This window comes from Trichosurus vulpecula, chromosome 9 (assembly GCF_011100635.1).
Source record: "Trichosurus vulpecula isolate mTriVul1 chromosome 9, mTriVul1.pri, whole genome shotgun sequence".
Classification (NCBI taxonomy): domain Eukaryota; kingdom Metazoa; phylum Chordata; class Mammalia; order Diprotodontia; family Phalangeridae; genus Trichosurus; species Trichosurus vulpecula.
The window spans coordinates 42832534-42860437 of record NC_050581.1 but is presented as its reverse complement, the minus strand read 5'-3'; the positions used below and the strand labels follow the sequence as shown (position 1 = coordinate 42860437).

Below are 27904 nucleotides of genomic sequence, written 5' to 3'. Positions count from 1 at the left end.
GATCCCTCTTCACTTTCTACATCTGGTTTATAGTTCAAAGGGTTTGGCAGCCCACAGATCAAGATCATTCCATGACCAGAGGTTAGGTGACAATTCATCGAGGAGAACTAGGGAACAAAAATACCCAGATGAACTCACTTGACCATTGTGAACCAAAATAGGAAAGAGACTGTAAGAGCAGATTCTACCTGGTCAAACTTCTTTTGTTTCTTTTCCAAATTGGACACCAGTTGGCGCTGGTTGTCCAAGTCCACAACCAGGTCATCCAGCTCCTGCTGAAGCCTGTTCTTAGTCTTTTCCAGTTTGTCGTAAGATGCTGCCTTCTCCTCATACTGCTGGGTGAGGCCTTCAATTTCTTTCTGGAGCTTCTTCTTGCCTTCTTCAAGGCTCTCTACGGTGCTAGCGAAATCTTGCAGTTTCTTCTTTGAATCAGAGAGCTGAAATACGAAATTCAGGTAAGAAGAAGGGTGTACTATAGTGTGAAATGAGCCCACCTTGTGTCCTATCCTTGTAAAACAAATTAAACCAAGATTTCTCTTCTTGAAGACATCCAACCAGTGGAGAGAATGGAGTGGCTAATAACTAAACGACATGGTATAAGTTCTCCATGGTCCACACTTTACAGTTTTCTAGGCCTAAAGATCTAGAAAGAAGTCAGGCTCATGAACTGAGCTGGGTCATGGATACAGCATAGATTCTTAGGACAGACCCTTCTGCCTCTTCCCAAATCCTGCCTGTCTCTTGACTGGGATCAAGATGGCACCTGTATATTAAGAGTTGAGATGTGCCGTTCCAGATTTTGCTTGGCTTCTACTTCCTCATCCAGTTGGTCTTGCAGGCTATTCCTCTCATCCTCCAGCTGGCGAAGTTTAGTAGACACATTCAACTTCTGTCGTGTTTCTTCTTGGAGCAGCTCCTGTGAAAAGAACACACCAAGATCCCTTACTGTAAGGATTTGTGTCTCAGCCCCACTCCCATTCCCTACCTGGTATGGCATGATACTTACTTGAGTATCCTGCAGCTGGGATCCTAGGGAGGCAACATCTTTGGCTAATTTGATGGTCTTCCCCTCTGCCTCATTCAGCATCCCAGTGACGCTCTCCACTTCATTCTAAGGTTCAATTACACATAAGGGGAGAAGGGTTGGTTGATTGATTCAACTGACAACTCTCCCTAACCATACACAAAATAGCACTCTATTGGACGGAAAAGCTAAAATCTGTTACATCTTGGGATCATTACTGAATTATTATCTGGGATCTCTAGAATACAGTCCCACCTAAGAATCAATTACAGAGCAAGCCTATGTTGGCTGGGATTTATAGAACCCAGTCCAGCTAAATTAAAGATATACAATAATAGAAAGGGCTAACTTGGTTGATGGTGGGTTCACCTTCACAAAAGCTGCATGACCACTTACTTGGTATATTATAGAGAGGATTCTTTTTTTTCAGGCACAGGTGTATATGCCTTTGAGTTTCCTCCCAATTCTGAATCATTGTGGTAAGTTGGCTGTAAGCACCTTACCAAGAGAGGCATAGGCAAAGATGACTCTGTGTCTGACCTGTTCCATTTCCATAAGGGGACATAGGTTGGACATTTACCATGGTAAGAAAGACATGCCCTTCACTTGGAAGTATGTTTATTAGAAGGAATTTGCAGTTCCCTATTCCCATACTTATTTCTCCATCTATTTGGGGGTACCTCAAGATAGGGAAGGTAGTACTTTATACCCATCCTTAGGACCCTAACCTGTCATAAATATCCTTTTTGTCGTGCTGGAGAAAATTGTATCCAAGATCTCTGCTGTTCTAGATTTTTGTAGTTCTAAGATAAACCATTTTTTCCCCTTCCTGGAATCCATCTCATTCACATTTGCGCAGATAGTTCAAATTAATAGAGGTCTGTACCCAGATGAGAAGTTGCTTTTGTTGTGATGATAAAATCAGTCCGCTACAGAACACTTAGTTTCCAAAGTACAGAGGGAAAAACACCCCTCCCCTATCCTAAACAAATAAAATATTAATAAGAAGTCCTTCTATACTTCGCTATTCACAGAACAGCTAAATCAGTACAAATGAGTCAAATTCCTGAGAAGGATGAAAGGGAAATGCAGTACTGGTCTTTAAGAATTACAAAATGGGTTGGTAACACACTGTTCGTTTCCACCAAGAGACAAAACTAAAGGAAATTGACTGATTTTGCAATAGTGGAGACTGAGGTTCACTATAAAGAACTTTCTGTGAGACTTCAGAATGAACTATTTGGGGAGGCTGAAGGAACGTCCCTTTGAAAGAGCTAAGAATTGCAAAAACAAAAACAAACCAAAAAAATCCATTGGCCCATTATGGGCTAGGTGCAGAGTTGGGTAAAGCAGCAGTAGAGAATGTACGGGTATAGAACCGGGAGGACATTAGGCAGCAGCTCAAATGAAAAGGGCCTGGGGGTCTCAGGCGACTGCACGCTCAAGACAAGTTCACAGAATGACAGAGCAGCCAAATCTAATGTGGATGTCAGGATGCACCGATAATAGGACAGAGCACAGAACAAGGGAAATTATAGACCTACTGCATCCTGCCCTGGTCAGACCACACTTGGAGGAGTCTGTACAGTGCTGGCTGCCATGTTTTAGGACAGATAATTGGCAAGTTGGAACATGTTCAAAGGAAAGCAAATAGTAGAATGAAGGGTTTTACAACTATTGCATAGGATTGGGTGAAGGAACTGAGGATACTTTATTCTGAGGAACGAAGACTTGAGGGGTTGGGGATGAGGTACGATAGCTGTCGTCAAATATTTAAGCTGTGTGACCCTGGGCAAGTCACTTAACCACAACTGCCTTGCCAAAAAACCAAACCAAAACAAATCAAATATTTGAAGGGTCATGAAGCAGAACTGGAAGCAACACTGAAGTTTCAAAGAAGTCGATATAGGTTCATTGTTAGGAAAAAATCCTGACCATTAGAGCTATCCAGAAGTAACCTCCCTGAGGAGAAAGTGAGTCCTCTAGCACTGAAAGCCTTGAAGCAGATGCTTGCTGACCACTTAGAATCAGGTACAAGGAATACCTGATTAAGAAGGAGTTGTCCTAGATGACCTCAGAGGTTCCTTGGCAACTCTGAAATGATGTGGTACTAGCCAGTGTGGTAGATAAGGCACTGGGCCTAGAGTCAGGAAGACCTGAATTCAAAGCCAGCCTCAGATCCTTACTCACTTTACCTTTGCCTCAATAAGGTGTGAGAGTAATCAGTATATAATTATTAGATGTTATTACCTCAATTTCCTCAACTGTAAAATGCGGGGTTTGTAATCCCCCAGCAGGGTTCATAATAACACTTATCTCCCGGGGTTGTCATGAAGAACCAATGAGATAATATTCTTAAGGCACTTAGCATAGCTCTTGATAGAGCAGCCAAATCTAGCATAGTTTTGGCACATATATTATTATATATTTTATATATAATGTATTATTATTGTGACCTCAGTTTCCTCAACTCTTAAGTTGAGGATTATAATAGCACCTACCTCGTGAGGATCAGAAGAAGTACTAATTAGAAAACACTTAGCCTAGTGCCTGGCACATAGTAAACACTACATCAATGTTAACTACTACTATTATTATTATTAATTACCTCGGTTTCCTCATCTGTAAAATGCCCAGGGTTGTTGTAAGGATCCCATGAGATAATATTGATAAGGCACTTAGCACGGTGCTCGGCACACAGTAGGCACTATATAATGTTAGCTATTATCGCTATTATGGTGACGATGATGTGATTTTGATGACTAGTTAATACTCAGAAGGTCTTTGCCGACCCCAAGATTTCAGCGGTTTCAGAAAGTTGAGGAAGTTCAAGCGGCCACTGCTGGGACCCTAGCTGTCTCTGCCCCTCCACTGGGGTGGGTGGTTAGGAGGCTCCCGAACTCACCTGAAGCTTGTGGACTTTGTCATTAAGCTCCACTCGAATCCGCTCCCCGTCGCTGCACTTGGACTGGAGGTCCTGCACCTGCGCCTCCAGTTTCTTCTTCTTGTGCTCCACCTCCTGCTTCGCCTGGTTCAGGGACCTCAGCTCATGGGCCAGCTCTGCATTTTCCTTCTCCAGACTCTGCTTGTTCTTATCCAAGTTGGCCTTAGCCTGTTGCAAAAGCACAAGAGGAGAAACATGACAGCTAACCCCGTAAGGCTGGGTGAGACCAAAGGATGCAAAAGCTGCTTGTGGAAGCAGTGGGGTCTGACTGAATTCAATATTTATGGAGCACATACTACATGTGTTTGTGGTGGGTGAGTAAAGAGACGAGTGAAAAAAACATAGTCTCTGCCCTCCAGGTGCTTACAACCTAATCGGAGACTAAGACAAATACACAGCTAAAGGACAACTACCAGTGGGCATTTATTATCACAGTCTCTGTGGGCCTCAGCTCCTTTTTTAAAAAATAAAAGGCAAAGAATAATTCCTCTCTACTATCCTACCTACTATAGGCCAGATAATGGAAAGAACCATAAGAAAGGTAGAAATTAAGGGAGGAAGAGATGATGAAAAGAGCCCTGAACTAGGAGTCGTCTAGGAATGACAGTAACTTGTGTTTACATAGTTTGTAAAGTCCTTTAAATACATTATTTTATCTGAGCATCACAGCCCTGTAACATAGGTGTGATTGTTATAGATGGGGAAACTGAGGCTCAGAGAAGCTAATGGCTTAACCAAGATTACTCGGCTAGAGTCTGAGGTGGAACACCAACTCAGATCTTCCCAACTCAGATCTCCCATCTGAGTCACACCCACCTCACAGGATGGAATCTGGGTTCTAATCCTTGTTGTGTCACTAATTAGGTGTATGATGGTAGACCCATTTAAGAGGCAGAGTCATGTTATATGATAAGAGAGAGGAACTTAACATCCCAAGACCTGCTCAGCTGTGCAGTGTGACTTGGGCAAGTCAATTAATCTCTCCAACGTTAATTACTAATCTCCTAGGTAGTGACACCTGCCCTCTTTATTTCACGGGACTATTGTGAGGATCATATAAAAGAATGTATGGGAAAATACTTGGAGAACTTTAAAGAGCCCTAGGGCTCTGAGGTAGTAGTATTATTATCTTCAGCCTCTGTGTGCCTCACTTTCTTTCAGGCATCTGTGGCCTTTTAGGTCCTTGGGTGTGGCCCTTTGACGGAGTCCAAGTTTTACAGAACAAATCCTTTTATGAAGAGGATTTGTTCTGTGAAGTTTGGATTCAGTCGAGCACAGTAGATAGAGCCCTCGGCCTAGAGTCAGGAAGACCTGAATTCAAATGTGGCCTCAGGCACTTATGGCAAGTTACTTCTGCTCTGCCTCAGTTTCCTCATCTGTAAAGTGGGGGAGTAATTGCAGAGCTGTCGTAAGGATCCAGTGAGATAATATTTGTAAAGCCCAGCACACAGTAGGTGCACAGTAGGCTCTGTATAAATGCTAGCTATCATCATTATCACTATGATGATGGACAATGGACAAGATAAAACCCTAGATTCAGAGGCAGAAAGATCCAAATTCAAATCCTCCCTCATGGACTTATTAGCTATGTGACTCTGGGCAAGTCCTTTAGCCTTTCTCACCCCCTCAGTCTTCCCATCTGTTAAATGGAGATAAATGAGATACATGACATCAAATAAGACAACACATTGTAAAGGGCTCTGCCAACCTTAAAACCCCAGATAAATGTTAGCTATCATTATGATTTCTATCAAATAAAAGGAGGGCAAATAACTCATCTCCACCCAGCTGTCTGAGCTGTTGTCTGAGAGACCAAATGACATAAGAGTAAGAGGCTTGGGAACGGCTTGTTCCCACCCTGCCAAGCTGCCTTCCTCCCTGAAGCTCCCAGGATGCACGCCGGGTTTACCCTCTTGAACTGCTCCAGCTGCTCCGTGAGCTCTTCTACGGCCTGTGTGTGTTTCTGTCTCATCTCTTGGACCTGGGCCTCATGAGTCCGGGTCTCCTCATCGAGAGCCTTCTTCAGTACTGTCACTTCTTGTTCCCTCTTGGCTCTGAATAGGAACAAAGGCATGAGCGTTGTTTGAACAGGGAGAGGGGGATGAAGAGCATGGGGGAGGGCTTCACTAGGGGGTGGGGAACCTGCAGCCTCCAGGCCACCTCTAGGTCCTCAAGTGCAGCCCGTTGACTGAATCCAAACTTCACAGAACAAATCCCCTTAATGAAAGGATTTGTTCTGTAAAACTTGAGCTCAGTCAAAAGGTCGCACCCCAGGACCTAGAAGGCCACATGTGGCCTCGAGGCTGCAGGTTCCCCACCCCTGGACTTACTGGTTCCTACTTGATGGATTATCTATGACCAGTCTGTACTTTCAAACCAGCTTCCCTTTGTGGTCTTGTGTTTGTGCGTGTGTGTGTGTGTGTGTGTGTGTGTGCGCGCGCGCGCGCGTTCTGCAAAGATGAAATAATTGTAATATCAATCTAACTGAAACATAATCTAGAAGGCAGACATTCACCATAAATCATGGGATGCAAGGCCACCAAACCCAACCCAACTCACTGCCAGGGTAGCTGGGGTAGCCATTGTCTGGCTACACTACTGGTCTCCCTCTCCATTCATGTGAATAACTGGGAGTTGAATTTTAAATAGCACTATTTAAGTAAAAAAACACATTAATTTTTTTAAAAGAGGCTCAAGTGTCTATTGTGGGAGAGAGCATGCGTGTGAGTTTGAGGGGCTATTGATTCCTTGGGACATGGAATAGATGACAGATTTCTGTACCTGAGTTCCTGCTGTGTGGCGGTGCTGTCCAGGGTATCCTCTAGCTCTGTCTTCAAGGCCTCCAGCTCTTCCCCCAGGTCTCTTTTCTGTTTCTCTGCCTTATTCCTTGCTGCCCTTTCTGAGTCCAAATCTTCCTGGAGGTCAGAGATGTGGCCCTCCAACTCTCGTATCTTCTTCAAGGCATTGTTTTTCTGGGCAATTTCATCATCGAGCCTGTGAGGAGGAAGTCATCATGGCCTATACCAAAGGGTTTATTTATACCCTATCTCTGTGGTGATGCCACAAGAAACTCTTTTCTAGTACCAGATGCTCTCATTCCCCCGATATCAGCAGTGTTCCTCCTATAATCATGGACACAAATCCCAGAGCCTGACAGAAAATGGGTTGAAGAAAAATGAGATAACCTGTTGTACCATTCCAGTCCTACTTTTTTTTGGGGGGGGGGGGGGGAGGGTTTCAGTCCTGACCTGTGATTTCACTAGTATTGAGTCTTAATTTGGAAATTTCCTTTAGTGATCCATATTGTTACCTCATATATAACTTCACAGTCTTAAAAGAGTTGTCTGAGGCAGCGAGAAGTTATTTGCCCATGCTAGTATATCTCAGAAGCAAGACTTGAACCCAGGTTTTCCTAATTCCAAAACCAGCCATCTAGCCACTATATCACCTTTCTTCTAGTCCTTTACTGGCACCAACTTAATTTATCCAACAATCACAGATGACCTACTATGTGCAAGGCATTAGGAGGTTCTATGGGCAATCCAAAAAAAATTGTCTAAGACTTGGTTCCTGTCCTCAGAAGCCTGGAAGGAGTTTACAGTCAAGTAGGAGAATAAACTATGTACACAAATAACTATTAACACAAAGCAGTATGTAATAAGTACCACATGAATGGTACAAAGGACTACGGCAACTCAGAGGAGGGAGGGATCACTTCTGGTTGGGTTGAACAGAAATGGTTTCAAAAAGGAAAGGATATTTAAAGTAGGTCTTAAAGGATTGATAGGATTTCAATGGAAGGAGGTGATTTGGGAGTAAAGAGAAGGCATTGAGGGATTCCAGACAGAGGAAAGAGCATTGAGGACAGGTTTGGAAGCAGGAAAGGGCAAGGGGCATTTTGAAAATGACAAGTAGTCCAGTTCTACTGGAGCACAGATAGAATTTATACAGGAAAATAATAGGAGATAAAGCCAGTAATTTGTTAGAGTCAGGCTTTGGAAGATCTTTAAGGAGTTTGAACTTCATTTGGTAGCCAGTAAGGAGATATCAAAGGTTTTTAAGGAAGAGAATCACTATGGTATTTAGATAGATTGATCTGGAAGTGATTTTTAGGATAGACTGGAAGGGAAGGCGATATTAGTTAAGAAAGTGAAAGCCATAGTCCAGGTATAAAGTTGAAAGGGTGTCCATGAGGCTGGGCATGGTAGTGGGAATCGTTCCCTGTAAGATATTTTGCAGAAGGAATGAATAGAGCTCAGTGACAAGTATGTGGAGTGGGGGAAGGGAGGCAGGTAGTGATAACGTACAGAAACAGGAATAAAAGTTGGCTGAGGCTTTGAAGCTGAGAAGAACATTGGTATCAATGGCAAAAAGAGGGGCAAGGAAGAGAGGAAGAAGTGGGTTAGGGGAGGAGAATAAGTCCAATCTGGGGCACGTTCAGGTTGAGATAATAATGAGACATAACATCTAAAAATATCTAACACGGTGTCATTATCAGGACCAAGCTTGGCCCTACAGAAGAGATCAGAAGATACTTCCCTCTCCCTTCTTTGCAGAGGTAGGGACCATGGGTGTGTGGAACGCTGAATATATCATCAGACTTGGTCCACATGTTAGCTTTGCCCTCTCCCAACCCCCACCTCTCTTTAATTCTGTTACAAATAGTGATTCACTGGGCAGAAGGGTAGGATCTAGTTGAAAATGAAAGTGACGTTAAAAACAAAAGATGTTAATTTTTTTTAAATGAGGAAAAAACCAAAATGTTCAGCAAGCAGTTGGAATTGTGGGCCTGGACCTTGGTGGGGAAGTCAGGGTTGGAGATATAGACATGGCAGCCAGTTTGTCACAAAAACTTCCCAGTTAAAGTTGTGAGGGGATAAGGTCACTGAGTGGGAGGGAGGGGCATAGAAGGAGAAAAGAAGAAAGCCCAGGGGATAACACACGGGGAGTTTGAGAAAGCCTAGAAATAACAAGCACAACAGCAAGGTTTATACAGGGCTTTTAGGTTCGCAGAGCACTTTACTACGTAGGTGTCTCGTTGGGTCCTCACAACAAACACTGTGAGGTCGATGCTATTGTTATCCCCGTGTTATAAATGAGGAAACTGAGGTGGACAGAAATTAAGAGACTTGCTCAGCTAATAAATATATGAGGCCAGATTTGAACTCGGGTCTTCCTGACTCCAGGTCCAGTGCTCAATTCGCCGTGTGACCAAACCTAATAAGATCTACAGATTGGTGCTTTATGATTAATTTTGCTGGGGGAAAAAAAATACGGGATGTCCCAAAAGTCTTAGTGCAGTTTTAAGCTTTGTTGGGATAAACTATGCATGTACACAAATAACTATTAACAGAAAGCAGCATATGATAAATACCACATGAATGGTACAAAGGACTATGGAAACTCAGAGGAGGGAGGGATCCCTTCTGGTTTGGTTGAACAGAAATGGTTTCAAGAAGGAAAGGGTATTTAAACTAGGTCTTAAAGGATGGATAGGATTTCAAAGGAAGGAGGTGGTTCGGTGGTGAAGAGAACGCACTGGAGGTTTCCAGAGAGAAGAAATAGCATTGAGGACAGGTTTGGAAGCAGGGAAGGGCTTAAAAACGTACTAAGACTTTTGGGACACCCTGTAGAACCACCTGCAAAGGTATTGTAAAATGACACCTGGGTTACCCAGGCAGGCAGAGAGAGTCAGTCCCACTTACCTGGCCAGAGCTGCTTGGAGTTCCTCTTCTTTCTTGGCCAGCTGCATTTTCAGCTCAGCGATTTGGGCCTGGAGGTCAGCAATCTGTTCATGGAAGTCACTCGCTTCTCCCTCTAGCTTCCTCTTCATTTTCTCCAGCTCTTGTCTACTCTTCTCTTCCTTCTTTAGACGTACTAAGAAAAAGGCAAGCATCTCTTGAAATGGAAGAAAACCTCTCGTGGGATGCTTGGGGAATGGGCCTCTGAACTTAGACGAAAAGATACTGAGTGAAGAAGTCAGAATCAAGAGAATGATACACGCAGTGATGACGGTCACGTAAACCATGATGGCAAAAGTCAGTTGAACTATAATAAATTGTAATGGACAACCTGGGTCCCAGAGAGAGGCGAGGTCTATAGATATAGAAAGCACCATACGCTTTCAGATATGGTATCTGTGTCAGCAGGCTTGGTTGTTAATTTTTTGGTTGTTAACAAGACATAGTTCAGTGGTGGATAGGAGCAGGGTTAAGGAGTCATGCTATGGTTATGAAAGCAAAAGAAAACAATACTATTTTTAAAAGATAAGGAAATGAACCTCTGCTGAGTACACTTAAATTGAGATAATCAGTAAAGTGATATCTAGTAATTCCCACTGTTCAAATAAGGACTTTGATGCATGAATAATAAATACAAATAAGAAAACTTTGTATTAATGTATTAGTTTGTGGTTTACAAAGTATTTCTCTCATAGCAGCTTTGGGAGGGGATATCCAGGGGTGTGCTAGAGTCAGCTTGAAGTAGCTGGCGAGACCCAATTGTTAAATTTTATTGTGAGCATTTACACTTTGGAAACTGGCCAGCTACAAATTGGGGCTTGATTTAGTGTTTTGTTGATCATCTGGACTTGAGAAGGTGATAGAAAAAAATGTAAACGGTGCAGATTAAACTTAAAAGTGTATCAAGCAACACACACATACACATTTTTTTTTAGGACATCCAATTGTTAAACATTTATCAGTACACCACCAGGTATATCATTTCTATTTGAGATTCTCCTCTGATATCCCTATACCTTAGTTCATTAGGGGAAAAGGGCAAGGGCAAGGGAATAAGCATTTCTATAACGCCTACTATGTGTCAAGCACTAGGCCAATCACCTTTTACAAATATTATCTCATTTAATCCTCACAACAACTCTATTATTATAATCCCCATTTTATAGTTAAGGAAACTGGGGAAACAGAGGTTAAGTGACTTGCCCAAGGTCATACAGCTAATAAGTGTCTGAAGCTGGATTTGAACTCAGGTCTCCCTAATTCCAGACCCAGCACTCTATCCACTCTGCCACTTCCCTATTTCTGTTGAGGACTCTACTTATCCTTCATCATACTTTTGGCACAGGGCAGATCATGAATGATTCTCTTAAAACATAGCTCCCTCCAATCTAACATTCTCATGTTCCTTTTCTAATTTCCTTGTTTCTTTATTTAAATAAATTCAGTTGCAAGCCCTTCTGGCTAGTGCATTTACCTTCCAGTTCTGAAATCATAGATTCATGTTTGTTCTTTAGCTTTGTAAGGTTCTTCGCTTTTTCCTCCTCTTCTGCCAGATTTGTTGTTAAATCACTTATCCTTTCTTCGAGGAGTTTTCTTTCCTTTTGTGAAAACAAGAAATATTGTTTGCTTGTTGGGAAAAAAAAATTCAGGTAGCAACTAAGAGAGAGAACATATTCCAGCCAGGAGTAACCTAGGAAAAGAGAGGAGGTCCCCATGATTTTGATACAGTTAAGGAGAATGGGAAAAGTCCTCAGAGAGTGCTAAAGACCTTGTCTCTGTCTCTGGCTCTGTCTCTTTGTGACTCTGTCTCTCTCTGTCTTTGTCTCTCTGTCTGTTTCAGTCTCTCTCTGTCTCTCTGTTTGTCTCTGTCTCTGTCTCCCTTTGTCTCCCTCTCTCTCCCTTCTCCCAAACTCATATATGTAAACCAGACATGAAAAAATTAAAAAGTAGGTGTTATATAGTTTTAAAAGGCCTGAAACACAGGTATTTAAAATTCCTGGAACAATCCAGCTGCATCTTGGAGAACAGAGAGAACATTTCAGATCCACATCAGTAACCCTGAACTTCTTAATCCCACAAGCTTAATCCACTCACTTTGGTTAATTTGTTGTTCTGATCATCCATGACCAGGATGTCATCCTCCATTTTCTTGATTTTCGCCTCAGCTGTGACTTTCTCAAGTTGTAATTTTTGCCTTGCAGCTTCTTCTTCCTCTAGCTGTTCCTCAAGGTCCTTTATTGGGGGCAAACAAATAATCACAGTCTCAAAATCTCAGAATAGGAATGGTCTTCTGAGGCCGCTTGGACCAACATCCACTAAGCCTACAACCTCTTCTACAAAGCTGGCCCCTTTCTCCCTTTCCAGGCTTTCTGCACCTTACTCCCCTTCACACACTCCGAGGTCTCCCTGAGCGTCATAACTTAGGACTGGCTGTCTTCCACGCCTTAGATTCTATGCCTTCTCACCACTACCACTTAAGCTTCCATGCTTTTCCTCCAAGGCTCATTTCAAGTACAGCTTTCATCCATCCCCATGCTGCTAGTGCCTTCCCCTCTTAGATTCTTCCATCCATTCTGTATACATCTTATAAGTACCTAGTCATTTCCATGTTGTCCCCCTCATTAGAACACGAGCTAATCAAGGGCAGGTGCCTGCACTTGGCCCACTAATAAGTGCTTAATAAATACTTGTCAACTGACTGATCATCTGAAAGGGAGGAGAGCTGAAAAGAGGTAAAGAGATCATCTGGACCAACCAAGCTACATTTACATATGAGAAACTGAGGCCCAGAAAGGAGCAGTGATTGGTTGGAGGCTGCTCAACTATTAAGGAGCTAGTAGAGCCTAGGCTTTCCTGAAGTAGAGAGAATTAGGGAGTTCTGAGGTAAGCAAGAAAGAGGGGTTGGATCTGGAGCCACTACTAAGGGTAGATGAGGGAAAAAGTCTCCTTGGCGTATATTATAAAGGGACATGCAACAAGGGACACTTCCCCCACGCCCCATTACTTTTTATAAATGCCAATAGTTTCGATACCAGAAAATGACTTTCTATGGCATGTAGTTTTGTGTGTGTGTGTGTGTGTGTGTGTGTGTGTGTATTTTTCTTGGCAAAGATACTGGAGTGATTTACCATTTTCTTCTCATGTGTTCTTATTTTACAGATAAGGAAACTGAGGCAAACAGGGTTAAGTGACTTGCCCAGGTTTTCACAGCTAGTGAGTGTGTGAGGCCAGATTTGAACTCATGAAGATGAATCTTTCTGACTCCAGGCTCAGCACTCTATCCACTGAGCCACCTAGATTGCACTACAGTAACATATAAAAACTTCCATTGGGCAGTAGCCTGTAATGGCGACAATTATTAAGCCCAGTATAGAGCTCACAGGGTCTGACAGGACCAGAAGAGCTCCCAGGGGCTCTAGGATCAATTTGGTTAGAACCAAGAACGTACGGCTGCTGAAAATTCTCCATGGCATGTATAGGCTTTGATTAAATTCAACACCACACCTGTCTTAAGTGTCTATGTGCAAAACACTGTGGAAGGGTGTAAGAATACAAAGAAAAAATGAAGCAGCTTGCAAAGAAGTTACATTCTACCAGAATCTGTGATGGCATTATCTTTCATTCTCTCTGTCTCTGTCTCTCTCTCCCTTCCCACTCTCATTCCTCTCTTCCACTTTCTCCTTTCTCTCTCATTTTTCTCCCTCCCTCCTTCTTTCTCTCTCTTCTCTCTTCTTTTATCCTCTCTCCCCCCTCTTCTTGCTTTTTCTATTTCCTTTCTTTTTTTCTCTTTCTTTTCTCTCTTTTCATTCCCCTCCTACCCACTCCCTCTTTCTGTCTCTCTCCTCCCTCCCTTTTTCACTCCTCTCTCTCACTCTGTCTCTTTTCTCTCTCTCACAAGAAACATGTTTTATATTATGGGATCACAGTCAGAGATTTGTACCTTTAGAACAGGAAGGGACCTTATAGATCATTTAGTCTAACCCTCTCATTTTATAGACAAGAAATCTGAGAGCCAGAGAGTTTATGTGACTTGCCAAAGTCATAAGTAGCAGAGGTAGGATTTGAACTCTGGTCCCATGATTCCAAAATCTATTGTTTATTCCACTCCACCATGTTGATCTAGAGTTGGAAGGGACCTTAGAAGTCACTTAGCCCAACCCTCTTATTTTACAGCTGGGGAAACTGAGAACCCAAGAGACTAGGTGGCTGCAATTCAAACTCAGGTCTAGTGACTCTAAATTGAGCCATCTTTCCACTGCACCCTTACCAGCATCTGCTGCGCCATCTTCTTCTTCTCAGCCTGCAGCTGCTGGCCCCTGTCCTCCTCTTCCTCCAGTCGGGCCTCCATCTCATGCAGGATCTCCTCCAGTTCCTGCTTCTTGGCCGCCAGTCGCACCCGCATCTCCTCTGCTTCCGCATACAGCTCGGTCTCGGCTTGGAGCTGTTCCTGAAGGAGGTTCTTTTCCTCGGACAACTGGGAAAATTAAAAAGGGATCCCAAGATTATGGCATGGGCTCTCCATTCCCTCTGCCCTCTCACCAGCGAGTGCTGACTCTACTGTAGATGAATGGCTATCCCATACCCTCGCCCTTCCCCAGGTATCCAACTTGTTCTGAGATACACCTTTGCTTTGGGTTTCTGAAAGCTTTCGGTGGTACCTGGGTGTGCTTCTGTTCTAGCTCCTTGAGTTCACTCTCTGCTTTTTGCTGCTTCTCTTTGATCTTCTGGAGCTCATCTTCCTTTGCCTGCATTTCTTCTTCTTGGCGAGTCACTTGGAGCAGCGGTTTCACCTAGAACACATAGGGATTTTATTTCTGTTGGGTATTTGATAGATGATGCACAACGAAGGAGTTATATTAAGTCGCTCTGTCCCAGGCCTTGGACTAAATGAAGAGAAGATTCCCTGAACTGGAATCATATTAAATATATCTTCTTGGTTGAAAACAATTAAAAATTAACTCCATCTCAAACTGGAGGCATTATAAAAGATATGAAGGCTAAGGGTAGGGAAAAGGGACCACAGAAAGGTGGGGTAAAGTGGGAAGAAAAAAGGCATGGTGAATGTTCAGGAAAGGAAGGTGTGCACAGCTCAGGGTCCAGTTCCACTCCAAGCTCAGTTGAAGTTTGGAATCACCTTAATGATATCAAATTGTCATGAAGAAAGAAGCCCACTCACCTTGGTGAACAGTCTCCACCACTGCCAGTTCCTTAGCTTGAGGTAGGCGGCACAGTTTCTCTGGATAACTTTCATGGCAGTGAGCTGCTGCTGCCTCTTGGCAAAGGCTCTGCAAACGAAGGCAGTGATACACTGAGGAAAGACCATCCCAAATACAGGAATTGTTCGGACCTAGCATACCCTATGCATATAAACTCTTCATCAGTGCTTTTAGACTTCTGGGTAGTATTTCCATCAATAGATTCAGCTATTTAAGCCCATAACCAGGCCCTCACAGTCTACAGAGTTGAAAGGGCACCCATTTTTCTAAATTACAAGTTCATGGCCCACTATTTTGTTATCCTTTGTATAAAAGATGAAATTCAAAACAAAAAACATTAATGGGGTTGCATTCTGGGGGTACAGGGAGGGAGGAAAGATTCAGGCATGGAAAAATATCTTTACTTTCTTGCCAGATAACCCCGACTCATTGCTTGGAATGCCATGATGACATCTGTGATCTTCAAGTCTCTCTCCTCTTCCAGATGAGCTAGGACACCAGTTCTAAAGAATATTTTACTTTGCCCAATTCTGTACAAGTTGGGATCGAGTTCTAGTGCTTTAATCTATGGAGAGAGGTGGAAAAACATTCTTATTTCCAATAAGAAGTTGAGTGAACAAAAACACAAGTGTCTTCTTAAAGTGTTAATATAGGAGCGGATCATTATTACAGGATCAAAGGTCTAGGTGCTCAATGTATGGGCAAAGCCTGTACTTACCATGAGGATACAAGCCTGTTTCCCATCCATGAATCCTTTAGGAATGGCATTTGATGCCAAGATCTCATAGCTGGAAATAAATGACAGAAGTTAGTTGGGGCTATTTCACCGTCACCTTTCTTATCAATTGACTAAACATCTTCACCAATGTAAGGTGTTCAGAAACAAGAGAATCTACCGTTGACGGAACTCCTGGAATACAATCCTATTGGGGAAGCCCTGACGACAGATCCGGATGCCTTCCAAGACTCCATTGCATCGAAGCTGCTCCAGCACCAGAAATGCATCAAGTTTTCCAGACTATGAAGGCAGTTAGAAAGTGATGAGGGGAAGGAGAAAGCGATGAGCAATCTAAGACCATATGCAAGCTCAGAAGTGAGGTTGTTGAGAGCTGATGTGTCCAGATCATACAGATTAAAACCACCCTCTACCAAAAGATCTAGTTAGGACAAGAATGCTGTTATAGACTTTCTCTTGCTCCTTTCTCTGACCTACATGCCCTTCTTTATGGCTGAAAAAAACCTCTGAATTTAATTTTCCCCTTTTTCTCACTTCTTCCTTTAGTCCCCATATTTGGAAGAGGATGTGAAGCACCCTTAACTGACCAGTGGAAGAGCTCTTGAGGTCATTTGAGGTCAGATAACCCATATTTGCCACTTTTTCTTTCTAGCCCTTATCCATATTTACCCAAGCATAATTAGAGTCCCTCACAGTATCCCCAGAGGGACCATTTTTCCCTATTCAAGAGCACATGAGATCGCAAATCCTTCAGCTTGGGCTTGTGGTCCCCTTTGGGGGAGAGTCTTAAAAGTTTAAGTTCATTTGGGAGGACCTAGGCAAAACCAGATAACCCTCTTTAGAAGCTGAATGAGACATAAGTTTTACCCGCTTTTCATGGTTGGGGATGATGCATCGGACAAAGTTGGGTGTGGTGTTTCTCAGTGTAGTCATTAGCTTCCCAAGTTGCTCCTTGTATAGCTGCCCCACTGTCCGAAACATGCCCTTCTTTGTCTTAGAGGCACTAGGCAGTGAGCTTTCTGTCATCTTGGCCATCTGGTCCAGCCCCACAATGCGATCCACTACCAAGCACATAAAAGAATCACGTCAACACCCTCCCCTCTCCCCGCCAGGTCGCAGCCCATTTTCAATGCTGCTCCACATTCTTCGTGGGCAGAGCACAGGGCCATGCTAGGATCAGGGGACTCGAGAATGGTGCATACAGCTTTCTGTGAGGAAATTCTTACAATTCCTTTCCCAATAGCTACAGTGGATGGAGAGCTGGATTTGGAGACAAGAAGCCCTGTATTCAAACCCCGCTTCCAAAACTTACTAAGTTATGTGACCATGGAGACAAGTCACATGTTTCTGAGCCTTGATTTACTGATTTATACAATGAGAATAATAGAACCTCATGCCAGATTTATGGGTTTGTTATGAAACTTAAATGGCATAATATATACAAAGTGCTTTGCAAATCTTAAAATATTTTGGGAAGGTCAGATATTATTTTTGCATGGACATGGTCACCCTCAGGACAAATCAAATGCTGTTCTTTGTGAGCTGAAGGCCCCAAGAGGTTAAGAATTAGGACTGGGTAGAAGAGGTAAGAGATTTGCTTAAAAACCTATCTGTGAAGCCTCCAAGGAGCTCATGAGTATTAAGGAAGTGAGCCTCTCTCTGATTAGCCTTTAAAAATGGAAATAAACCCCCTTAGCCCTTAGTGCGGGTCACATAAAGGCTATCTGGATCAGGAGCCAGGGGAACAAACATTTATTAGGCACCTACTATATGCCAAATATTGTGTTATGCACTTTACAAACATCTTTTAATTTTATCTTTATAACAACCTTGGGATGCTGTTATTTTCCCCATTTAACAGTGGAAGAAACTGAGGCAGACAGTGATAAAGTGACTTGTCCAGGGTCACACAACTTGTACGTATCTAAGGCCACAATTGAATTCAAGGTCTTCTATAATCCAAGCCCAGTCCTCTATCTACTGTGCCTCCTAGCTGCCTCTGGATCTACAGTGTCTCCCACAAAACTCTTTCAGATTGCACTTAGAAATAAGACAGCCTTGCAAATAAGTACTGGTCTATGGGATCTGGAAGAACAAAATAAAGTTGTGGGCACTAACTAAAGTTGGATAAGACAGAAAAACACTACCCTTAGTTTCTAATTGTGCTTCCTTAAGCAACTTACTACCTTTTCACCACCCTCAGGATGTAGATTGAACCTAGGTTAGTTTGGGGGCAGCTAAGGGCTGATTGCTTCAATAAAATTTCATTAACTCATCGTGTAGCTCACGTTGGGAGCTAGATTTCAAATCTCCCTGGCATGACTCTTGGCTATGGGGCAAGGCAGGATCAGATACTGGCTATAAACCTCATCTGGTAAGGAGAATGGGGAATAGGGGGGCAAATTTCCAGATTATCCGTGATAGTTGGGAAGGAGGACCATACCATCTTTCCACAGGTCAGCCACAAACTTGTCTGAGGAGGCATTGAGCAGAGAAGTCACATTATCATTCAGGGGGTCCATATTCTTTGTCAGCCAAGCACTTGCATTGTAGTCAACCTGTCAAGAACAATGCCATTTAGAAGTTAATTAATGAATCGATCTCAGTTAATAAGGCGAGAACAAGGGTTGGATCATTATGTGGCTATCTCCAGTGAGATTATAATAAAAGTAAACTGAAACTCATCAGTTATCACCGGAACCGAAATAACAAGTCAGTCAATAAACATTTATTAAGCATCTACTATTTAGTAAGCATCTCCTTTCTACTAGTAGATTAAGCATCTACTAAGTAAGAACCGCTAAGAGCTAGGGATACAAAAAGAGGCAAAAGACAGCCTCAAGGAGCTCACAGTCTAATGGAGGAAATCACAAACAGATAAATATGGACAAACAAGCTTTTATAATAAATAATAAATAGGAAATCATCAACAGAAGGAAGAGACTTTAGAATTAACAGGGGTACAAAAGGTTTCCTGTACATGATGAGGTTTTAGTTGGGACATAAAGGAAGGTGGCGGAGCCAGGAGGCAGAGATGGGGGAGAACATTCTAGGCACGGGGGACAGCCAGAGAAAATGCCTGGAACCAAGGGATGGAGTGTTTTATTTGTGGAACAGCAACAGTAAAGAGCCTTAAAAAAAAAGTAACTTAGGAAGCCTTCCTCAGATGTCGGCAAACTGAACAACAAGACGAGGGGGAAAGACATTGAATTTTATAACGGGCTTAATTTGTAGCAAGAGGGATTTAGACTAAACTTCCTAGAATGCCTCAATCAATAAATCAATCAACAAGCGTTTATTAAACGGCTACTAGGTGCAAACACCATGGGTACAAAGATAAAAATGAAAGTCACCATAGATCATAGCCTTAGAGCTGTGAAGCTCAGAGAAATTTAGTGATGTGTTCATGGTCATGCAATTTGAATGTGGCAGACTTGAATCTAAACTAAAAATAAAAATAATTGCTAATATTTATATAGCTCCTACTCTATGCCAGGTCCTTTACAAATATTATTTCATTTGTCCTCACAACAATCCTGGGAGGAAGGTGCTATTATCCCCACTTTATAGATGAGGATACTGAGGTAGACAGAGGTTAAGTGATTTGCCCAAGGTCACGCAGCTACTGTATTTGAACTCAGGTCTTCCAGACTCTGGATCCTGCACTCTAACCCCTTCCACATCTAGCAGCAGATTTATGAACCTTGCTCCAGGGTTCTTTCCACCCTACTACACTGAGGCTTGCACCACTTGGGTGGATTTAGAACGGTCTAATCCATAAGTGAGGGAATAGACTAGGTTGTTAAGATCCCACAATTCTCAAATTATTCTTGAAGTCTTACTTCCGATATTAGTTTCCAGGTTGTCATTTCCATTTAGACTGGACAAGTTTTTGAGCAGGGGGTTGGGGGAGAGGTATTCACAGGAGTTAGTCCTAAACCTAAAACGATTCCAAAAGACTCATGATGGAAAGTGCTATCCACGTCCAGAGAAAGAAATATGGTGTCTGAATGCAGATCGAAGCAGACTATTTGCTCTCTTTTTTTGGTTTTGTTTTGTTTTTGCTTTCTCATGGTTTCTCCCATTCATTCTAATTTTTCTATACAACATGACTAATGTGAAAATATGTTTAATAAGAATGTATATGTAGAGCCTATATTGGATTGCACACTGTCTTGGGGAGGGGAAAAGGGAGGGAGGCAGAGAAAATAAAAACTTATCGAAATGAATGTTGAAAACTAAAAATAAATAAATTTATTTAAAAAGTCCTAAGATAGGAGGGAGTGGCTCTAGACAGGGGGACTAATTAATACCTTTCCAGCATAGTGGATGATAGAGAACTCAGTCTTATCCTTGAGCTGCTTGGGTTTCTGAAATTTGGGATGACTGCCCTGTTCTGAGCATAGCTTCTCCACAAAGGACTTGTCTGTGGCTTTGGGGAACCAGCACTCCTCATCCAGCAGGGCCAAGACACCGGGAGGGTTGTTCTGGAAAAAAACAGCAGATCAAAGTCATGGCCAATTCACAAAACAAAACAAAAAGCATTCAAACTATGGAGAGATGGGATTGGGTGGGGGGGATATAATGAGAGAGAAGCAGAGAGACAGAGAAAGAGAGAATAGGCAACTTATATGTTATTTGTTTAACTTCAAAACATACAGGCATTCTCTTGCTGCCTATGATTTTCTTCCTTCTCCCTGTAATTATTCTTGGTGCCATGTGATGGTTCAAAATGAAATAATTTCCAAATAGACTTGACCCTACTTGGCATTCCCAACCTCGATTGCTAGGTGTTAGTGGCTCTTATTCTCTCACACCTTTATTTTCTTAATGGAGTATCAAAGACATTCTGTGGCTTACAAATGCCAAAACGCTAGGTGAATTTTCTAGTTTAGTTTCATTCTTCTTGGACCAGAGACTCAAAGTGGTAAAAGAAAGTATTCTATAGAAGGAGAACTTCTTAAGTCAAATCAACAACAAGCATTTATTAAGTGACACTGTGCTAAGCAAAGAGGACATTCCATCTCTCTGCTCTGGGCATTTTCTCTGGCTGTCTCTCATGTTTGGAAGACAATTCCTCTTCTACTCTGCCTACTGACCTCCCTGGCTTCCTTCAAATCCTAACTAAAATCTCACCTTCTACAGAAAGTTTTCCCTAACCTTTCTTAATTTCAGTGCCTTCTCTCCATTAATTATTTCCTATTTATCCTGTATATAGTTTGCTTTGTATATGTTTGTTTGCATGTTGTTTCTCCCTAATGGATTATAAACTCCTCAGGATGCTTTCAGAAAAACCTGGAAAGGTTTACATCAACTGATGCGAAGTAAAGTGAGCAGAACCAGGAGAACATTGTATACAGTAACAGCAATGTTGTATGATGATCAACTATGAATGAATTGGCTAGTCTCAGTAATACAATGATCTAAGACAATTCTGAAAGACTCATGATGAAAAATACTATCCACCTCCAGAAAAACAAGTGATGGAGTTTGAATGCAGATCAAGGCATACTTTTTTTAATCTTTATTTTTTCTTGTTTGTTTTGTCTGTGTTTTTTTTTCACAACATGACTAATATAGAAATATGTTTTGCATCACTGTACATGTAAAATCTATATCAAATTGCTTGCTTTCTCAATGAGGGGGTAGGGGAGTAAGAGATAGAGAGAATTTGGAACTCAAAAAAATTTTTTAATGAATGTTAAAAATTGTTTACATGTAATTGGAAAAAAATTATTATAGAAAAATATATAATACATGTTATGTATTATATATTATATCTAATATGCCATAATATGTATTATATGATATATCATATAATTATTGTAGATAATATATATGATAAATTTGGGATAATCAACAGAGAAAGTGCTAGCATTAAGGGGGATGTGAAGAGGCTTCTTCTGGAAGGCAAGAAGGCAGAATGAGAAGTCAAGGGAACCTCATTCCTTGTGATTCCATGTAATAATGAAAGCAATGAAAACCCTGAAATCCCTCAAACTGATCAGATATCCTGAGAAGACAATTTAAAACCAATATCCATAAAACAAGCAGCTATGAAACAGCTCCAACAGAACACCAAAAATACACCACTAGACAATCATCAGAAGGATGGACTGAGATAGAATCCAAAGCTGTATCATAAACCATAAAAGACAGAATGAAGAAATTAGAGGAATAAATGGAATCAGCAAAATAACAACCAATTAGCCATGAAAAAGGACAAACTGGGGAAAACTAGAGACTCTCAAGAGATGATGGAATACACCAGTATGGAAATCAGTAAGGAAAACATGAAAATAGGAAGAAATTACAGAGAACAGACAAGATAGCAGATGGCCTAGTCAAGTCAAGAGGAAAAATTCATAAAATAGTTATATTTTTTAAAGACTGAGAAATAATACCGATGAAAGGGATGGATTTAGAGGAAGAAGGAGAGGAGCAAACCTAGGATTACTGGGACCTCAGAGAAAAAAAATCTAAGAAGAAAGAAAATCTGACCACCATATTTTAGGAAATTATACAAGAAACACATCAATGGTCTACTAAAAAACAAAATTAAGTAAGATTTGGTTAGAGGGGGATGAGAAACCATAGTAGCAAATACAGCAACCTGGGCAGTAACCAAGACAAGGAGGCTGATAGATAGATAGATAGATAGATAGATAATATGTGTATGTATATGCACACACATATATACATGCATGTGTGCATATATACGCACATACATGTAAGCATATATTGACATACATGTACGCATATGCATGCGTGCACACGTGCACAGAGACATATATGTGTGTATATTGTATACGTGTGTATATACACATATATGCATGTATACATAGTAGCAGCTAGGTGGCACAGTGGATAGAGTGCTGGGCCTAGAGTCAGCAAAACTCATCTGTCTGAGTTCAAATCTGACCTCAGTTTCTGCATCTGTAAAATGACCCAGAAAAGGAAATGGCAAACCACTCTAGTATCTTTGCCAAGAAAACACCAAATGGGTCACAAAAAGTCAGACGCTACTGAAAATGACTGAACAACAAAATATTAGATGGATAAATAGATGGATAGATATACATGTAAATGTGTGTATATATGTATATATATATATATATATGTATTATTCACTGGAAAATGGACTTATCAATTAGAAGGTACAGATAGAATTTCTACTTTATGTAAAAAGTTCTTTTAATAATTAGCATCTCTAGTGCACTCAAGCAGTTGTTTACAGGTCATTAACTTTTTAATAAATAAGCTAGGCAGAGAAACTCTAAGCTTAAGTTTTGAGAATCCACTGCCAGCTGACAACCCCTCTTCCACACAACCCATAAGTCAATCAGAAAACCCAATGTATGGCAATACCATCTTGCTGTCTCTGTACAAACCACGCCCTGCCCCCAACAGAAAACAGTGAGGTATACGTGTCCTATGCACAAAGATGAACTCTCACCGGCCTCTCAATTAGTTCAATACAAGGTTGCAGATCCAGGCCAAAGTCAATGAAATTCCACTCGATCCCTTCCCTCTGATACTCCTCTTGCTCCAGGATAAACATAGTGTGGTTGAAGAGTTGTTGTAGTTTTTCGTTTGTATAATTGATGCAGAGTTGTTCAAAGGAGTTGACCTACAGACAAGGCGGATCGGAAGAGGCCCATGAACCACGAGAAATGAAAGGGGAAAACATGAAATTGTTGTCCCTCAAAGCAACTGGGGCACCCGTGGAAAATCCAAAGCCCATGATTTCCTCCAGCTAGGGTAGTTTATTGTGAAGAATTTAGCATATAACGTGAACTTGGAAACTAATGTCAAAGAAAGCGCATTCTACATTGAATGCAAAGCCAAAAGAAAAAATTGGGAATCTGGCCAATAAACATTAAAGATTTTTACTTACCTATTGGAAGTAGAAGGTACGGTTTAAAAAAATGCAGCCACTTCTGCTTACTTAACCTCCATTATTGCCAATACCAGAAAAACATGGCAAATCAAATTATCTAAAAGGCACATTTGTTAGGCTTGAGAATTTGGGATACTGTAATGTACTTTGTTACTTAAGGTAAGGGCATTACTGATGCTCCGGGAATTCGCTTGAAACAAAAAAATAAAGCCACACTTAGAAAAACTGATCCAAGGTCTCTGGCAAGCTTGTCTAAATTTCTGTTTCACGGTCAACTCCTCTCTCAAATGTGTCCACTCTGTGATAAGAAAAGCTAGCTTATCTCTCAGACAAAACCTGGGCAGAAGACAATTTCAAACCTTCCCAGGGTGAAGTGGGACAAGGGGAGAACTTGCAATTTTTTTTTCTTTGAGGCAACTGGAGTTACATGAATTGCCCAGGGTCATACAGCTAGTAAATGTCTGAGGCTGGATTTGAACTCAGGTCCTCCTGACTCTAGGACCAGTGCTCTATCCACTGCACCACCTAACTGCCCCAGAGCCCACATTTTCAAAGGCCTTCTCCACATTGCGTATGAAAAGTAAATAAAAAAGAAAGAGCTAAACAGAGCTCTGCACCTAGAATTAGGAAGAACTGAGTTCAAATCTGGTCTTACACCCTTACTAGCTATATAACCCTGAACAAGTCACTTAACCTGTCTGCCTCAGTTTCTGCAACTGTAAAATGGGGGATAATAATAGCACCTACCTCTCAGGGTTGTTGTGAGGAAAAACGAGATACTGTTTGTAATGTGTTTTATAAACCTTAAAACGCTACATTTATTATTATTGCCGTGGGTTTTGTAGTGGAACTCAATGCTGCCATGTTCCTTTCTCAAGAAGGTTCTATTTCTCCTGAAAGAAGCTGCGTCACAGGCCACAGTCATCGAAGCTCCTTGCGCTTTACCTCAAAGATCTCAAATCCAGCGATGTCCAGGATCCCCAAGAAGGACGCCCCTTGTCGGTGAGTTTTATCCAGAGCCTTGTTCACTCGGGTCAGTATCCAGCGGAAGAGGCGCTCGTATGTTGCTTTGGCCAGCGCTTCTACAGCAAAGTCAGCCTGGAGTGGTAAAGAAACCAAAGATTCGCATGAGTCAGGCCAATTTTTATTCAGCTTTTCATTTTGACTTCTTCCCAAACCTAACACTTTCCAAGAGAATGAAGATGCCATTCTCATAAAAGACAAACCAGAACACATGGGCTCATACTGTAAGAGATATACTGCTTAGCCATAGGAAAGAACTTCATGATGGAAGAGATTAAATGCTATTTAATAGGGAAATTGAATATTTTGATAGGGTGACTGAATGATATTTAGTAGGGTAATAGGATAATTAAATACTGTTAAAATGTAGCCAGTTTCACTCTGAGGATCTTTAAAGAGAGACAATAGGATGAATGATTCAGAGAGTGGGCTACTTAAAAATGGTTGGATTTGACCCCAGACGGTCCCTTTTGGATCCACTATTCCGCAGCAATCAACCCAATTGATATCATTACCTGTTCTTTGGTCTGAGCCTTCTGCACCACATCCCGCCCAACTTTGATCCGGGGTGTAAGGATGGACCTGGTGAAATCTGTCACGTTTATACCCATTAGATGGCAAACTTTCTGAGCAGCTACAAGGTGAAGAGATACCAGTGAGTTCAAAGATGAACAGGAGATTTGTAAATTAAGACATAAAAAGTGACATTTGTGGGATCTATAAATAAATCTATTATTTTAGACATAGCACAGGCCTAGAATCTAGGAGAGAGGTTTATAGTCTAGACAACTAGATTACAAAATTCCTTAAAGTTAGGGATAGTATCTGATTTATGTTTGTCTCTCTCTGCTCTCTGCCTCCTTCACCCCTATGATGGTTTAGGCATAGTGAGTCTTGGAGCCTGGTTGGAGGCAGGTAGGTGGTGCAGCAGATAGAGCACTGAACCTGGATTCATAAAGACCTGAGTTCAAATTCAGCTTCAAACTTACTAGCTACGTGATCCTAAACAAATCACTTAACCTCTGACTGCCTCAGTTTTCTCATCTTTAAAATGAGGTTAATAATAGCATCTACCTCCCATGGTTATTATAAGAATAAAATGAGATAATATTTCTAAAGTCTTTGCAAAACCTTAAAAATGCTAGCTCCTTTTTTACTATTTTTAGACAGGGGATTAGGTATAGACTGAGCAAAATGGTGTAATGGAAGGAGTACTGGCCTGAGAGTCTGGAGACCTGGGCCCCAGTGACAATTTTGCCACTCACTAACTTTCTTACCTTGGGCAAGTCACTCGACATCTCTCTCTATGTATTTCTAAAGTAAATGATCTCTAGTACCCTATCCAACTCTATAAGTCTATGGTTTTACCTTCCAAGGTCCTTTCTGGCCCAGGTATATTTAAATTAAATCCCTTTTAAAATATCCCTTTAATTAAAAAAAAAGTTATGTATAGATCTCTTTAGGTGTTGCGGAGTCTGAAAATGAAGTCACCAGTAATTTGACCACTTTTTCATGTCCTTTATAGGTTCTAATAACAACTAAGAATAAACTGCCTGGATACTACTGTATAAAAAATATCTTTCACTCTAATTATTTTGAAATAATTGGAAAAAATACCTGTGTTATCTGGCATAGATGCTTGATCTGTATTTCTTTCCTTCTTAAAGACAATATTTCCAAGCTGCAGGACGGATGAAACAACCTTCAACATGCCTGTGGTGAGAGAGAGACAGAGAAAGAGAGAGAGAGAGAGAGAGAGAAGACATAAATCTCAAAACAAAGACTCAATTTATGAGTGAGAATTTAAAAAATCATTAAAAACATGGATTTTACCCAATGCATTTCAAATGACAAGCTTAGAGCATGATGATATTATGTGTCAGGAAAGGGAAAATAACGTAATTTCCCACTCAAAAAATAGAATAAAATTAAGTAAAGGGAAATTTCACAAGTTAGATTATTTTAAGGCTATGTCTACATGTTATATATTAGGATGAAAATGAAAAATGAGCTTATGATGCAAATATGTTCAGATATTGAGATGTTTAGCATTATTTGCAAATGACCTTAGTTTGACTTTGGGCAAAAGACATATTTCCAAAGGAAAAAATAGTTGTAACCAGCTTGTAAAAAACATGGCCTGAGCAGTTTTCAAAACAAATAGAAATGATCCCAAATCATTTAAAACCTCTAATAAACTGAAAAAATGAAAATTAAAACGACCCTGAGATAATACCTCACACCCCTTAGAACATGAAAAACAATAAAATTGGCAAGGCCACATGGTAAATAGCATAATATTGTTCTGTTGTTCACTAAACTAGAATTGGTTCAGTCTTTCTATTTTTTAAAGGTAACATAGCTTTATTTAATAAGGGCTACAAATGTGTCTTCATCCTTTGATCCTGGTTCCTAGGACTATACCCTAAGAATGTTATTAAGGGGGGAAAGTCCTATTTGTGCAAAACTATTCATAGCATCATTAAAACTTGGAAGCAGTCCACATTCAGCCATTGGGGATTAACTGTGTAAATTATATGAACTTAGGGAAATATTATTGTGCCATAAGGAATTACAAGAGAGGAAATTTCTGAGTGTAGGAATATTGAATTAGCCTTGCATTTAGGGAGATCTCAGTCCTAATTCTGCCACTGCTTCATACTGGTTGTATGACCATTGACAAATCATCTAACATCTCAGTGCCTTGAGGCAACCTTCTTAGGACTATAGACTATAAATGGTTCACTGAGCTTATTTGCATTGCTTGGAGGATGCTTCCACAAGAGTTCCCTATACTGGTGAAATCACATGTCTTGATCACAAAAGAACTAACAAATATAAAGAATATAAATATGAGCAAACATATAAACCAATTCATCTTTGCAGCCACATAATTGGAATTTTAAATATTTCTTCCATTGAATTATTTCAATCAACTTAAGACCACCCTAATCTGACTGTTTCGATGAGGTCCCTTTGGGTGAAGGATCTTTATTCTTCTTGCTCTAAGCTCTTCTCTAAACCTTCAGAAGGGCTTCCAGGGGTGGGGAACCCATGGCCTCAAGGCCACATGTGGCCCTCTAGGTCGTCAAGTGCAGCCCTTTAACTGAGGATAATAACAGCACCTAACTCCTAGGGTTGTTTATGACGATCAAAGGAGATAATAATATAAAGCTCAGCACCTGGCCCTGGGGTGTTTAAGAAGCGCTTGCTTCTTTTCTTCCTTGTTGCACGGCTGAACAGATGTTTTCCCAGCCTATGGATTATATTGGAAGCTGTTGCACATTCAGATATTGGTAATCAACATTTTCTAGGGACCA

The 27904-nt window shown here is 41.2% G+C and overlaps 1 protein-coding gene across 2 annotated transcripts in view; it reads right to left on the bottom strand.

Annotated features, from left to right (window-relative positions):
• MYH11 (myosin heavy chain 11) overlaps positions 1 to 27904 on the bottom strand; it is a 118724-nt gene that overhangs the window by 19548 nt on the left and 71272 nt on the right. For both annotated transcript variants that reach the window (XM_036737868.1, XM_036737870.1), the window contains 22 exons: positions 26202 to 26297; positions 25100 to 25218; positions 24507 to 24659; positions 23118 to 23291; positions 19975 to 20148; positions 18105 to 18219; positions 16529 to 16722; positions 15822 to 15943; positions 15644 to 15713; positions 15330 to 15490; positions 14886 to 14994; positions 14368 to 14499; positions 13977 to 14183; positions 11804 to 11941; positions 11184 to 11307; positions 9674 to 9845; positions 6750 to 6962; positions 5878 to 6022; positions 3930 to 4136; positions 1007 to 1111; positions 764 to 916; positions 189 to 437 (listed from right to left, as the gene is read on the bottom strand). In XM_036737868.1, the coding sequence (XP_036593763.1) occupies positions 189 to 437; positions 764 to 916; positions 1007 to 1111; positions 3930 to 4136; positions 5878 to 6022; positions 6750 to 6962; positions 9674 to 9845; positions 11184 to 11307; positions 11804 to 11941; positions 13977 to 14183; positions 14368 to 14499; positions 14886 to 14994; positions 15330 to 15490; positions 15644 to 15713; positions 15822 to 15943; positions 16529 to 16722; positions 18105 to 18219; positions 19975 to 20148; positions 23118 to 23291; positions 24507 to 24659; positions 25100 to 25218; positions 26202 to 26297 (3332 nt within the window). The remainder of the gene's footprint in view (positions 1 to 188; positions 438 to 763; positions 917 to 1006; positions 1112 to 3929; positions 4137 to 5877; positions 6023 to 6749; positions 6963 to 9673; positions 9846 to 11183; positions 11308 to 11803; positions 11942 to 13976; positions 14184 to 14367; positions 14500 to 14885; positions 14995 to 15329; positions 15491 to 15643; positions 15714 to 15821; positions 15944 to 16528; positions 16723 to 18104; positions 18220 to 19974; positions 20149 to 23117; positions 23292 to 24506; positions 24660 to 25099; positions 25219 to 26201; positions 26298 to 27904) is intronic.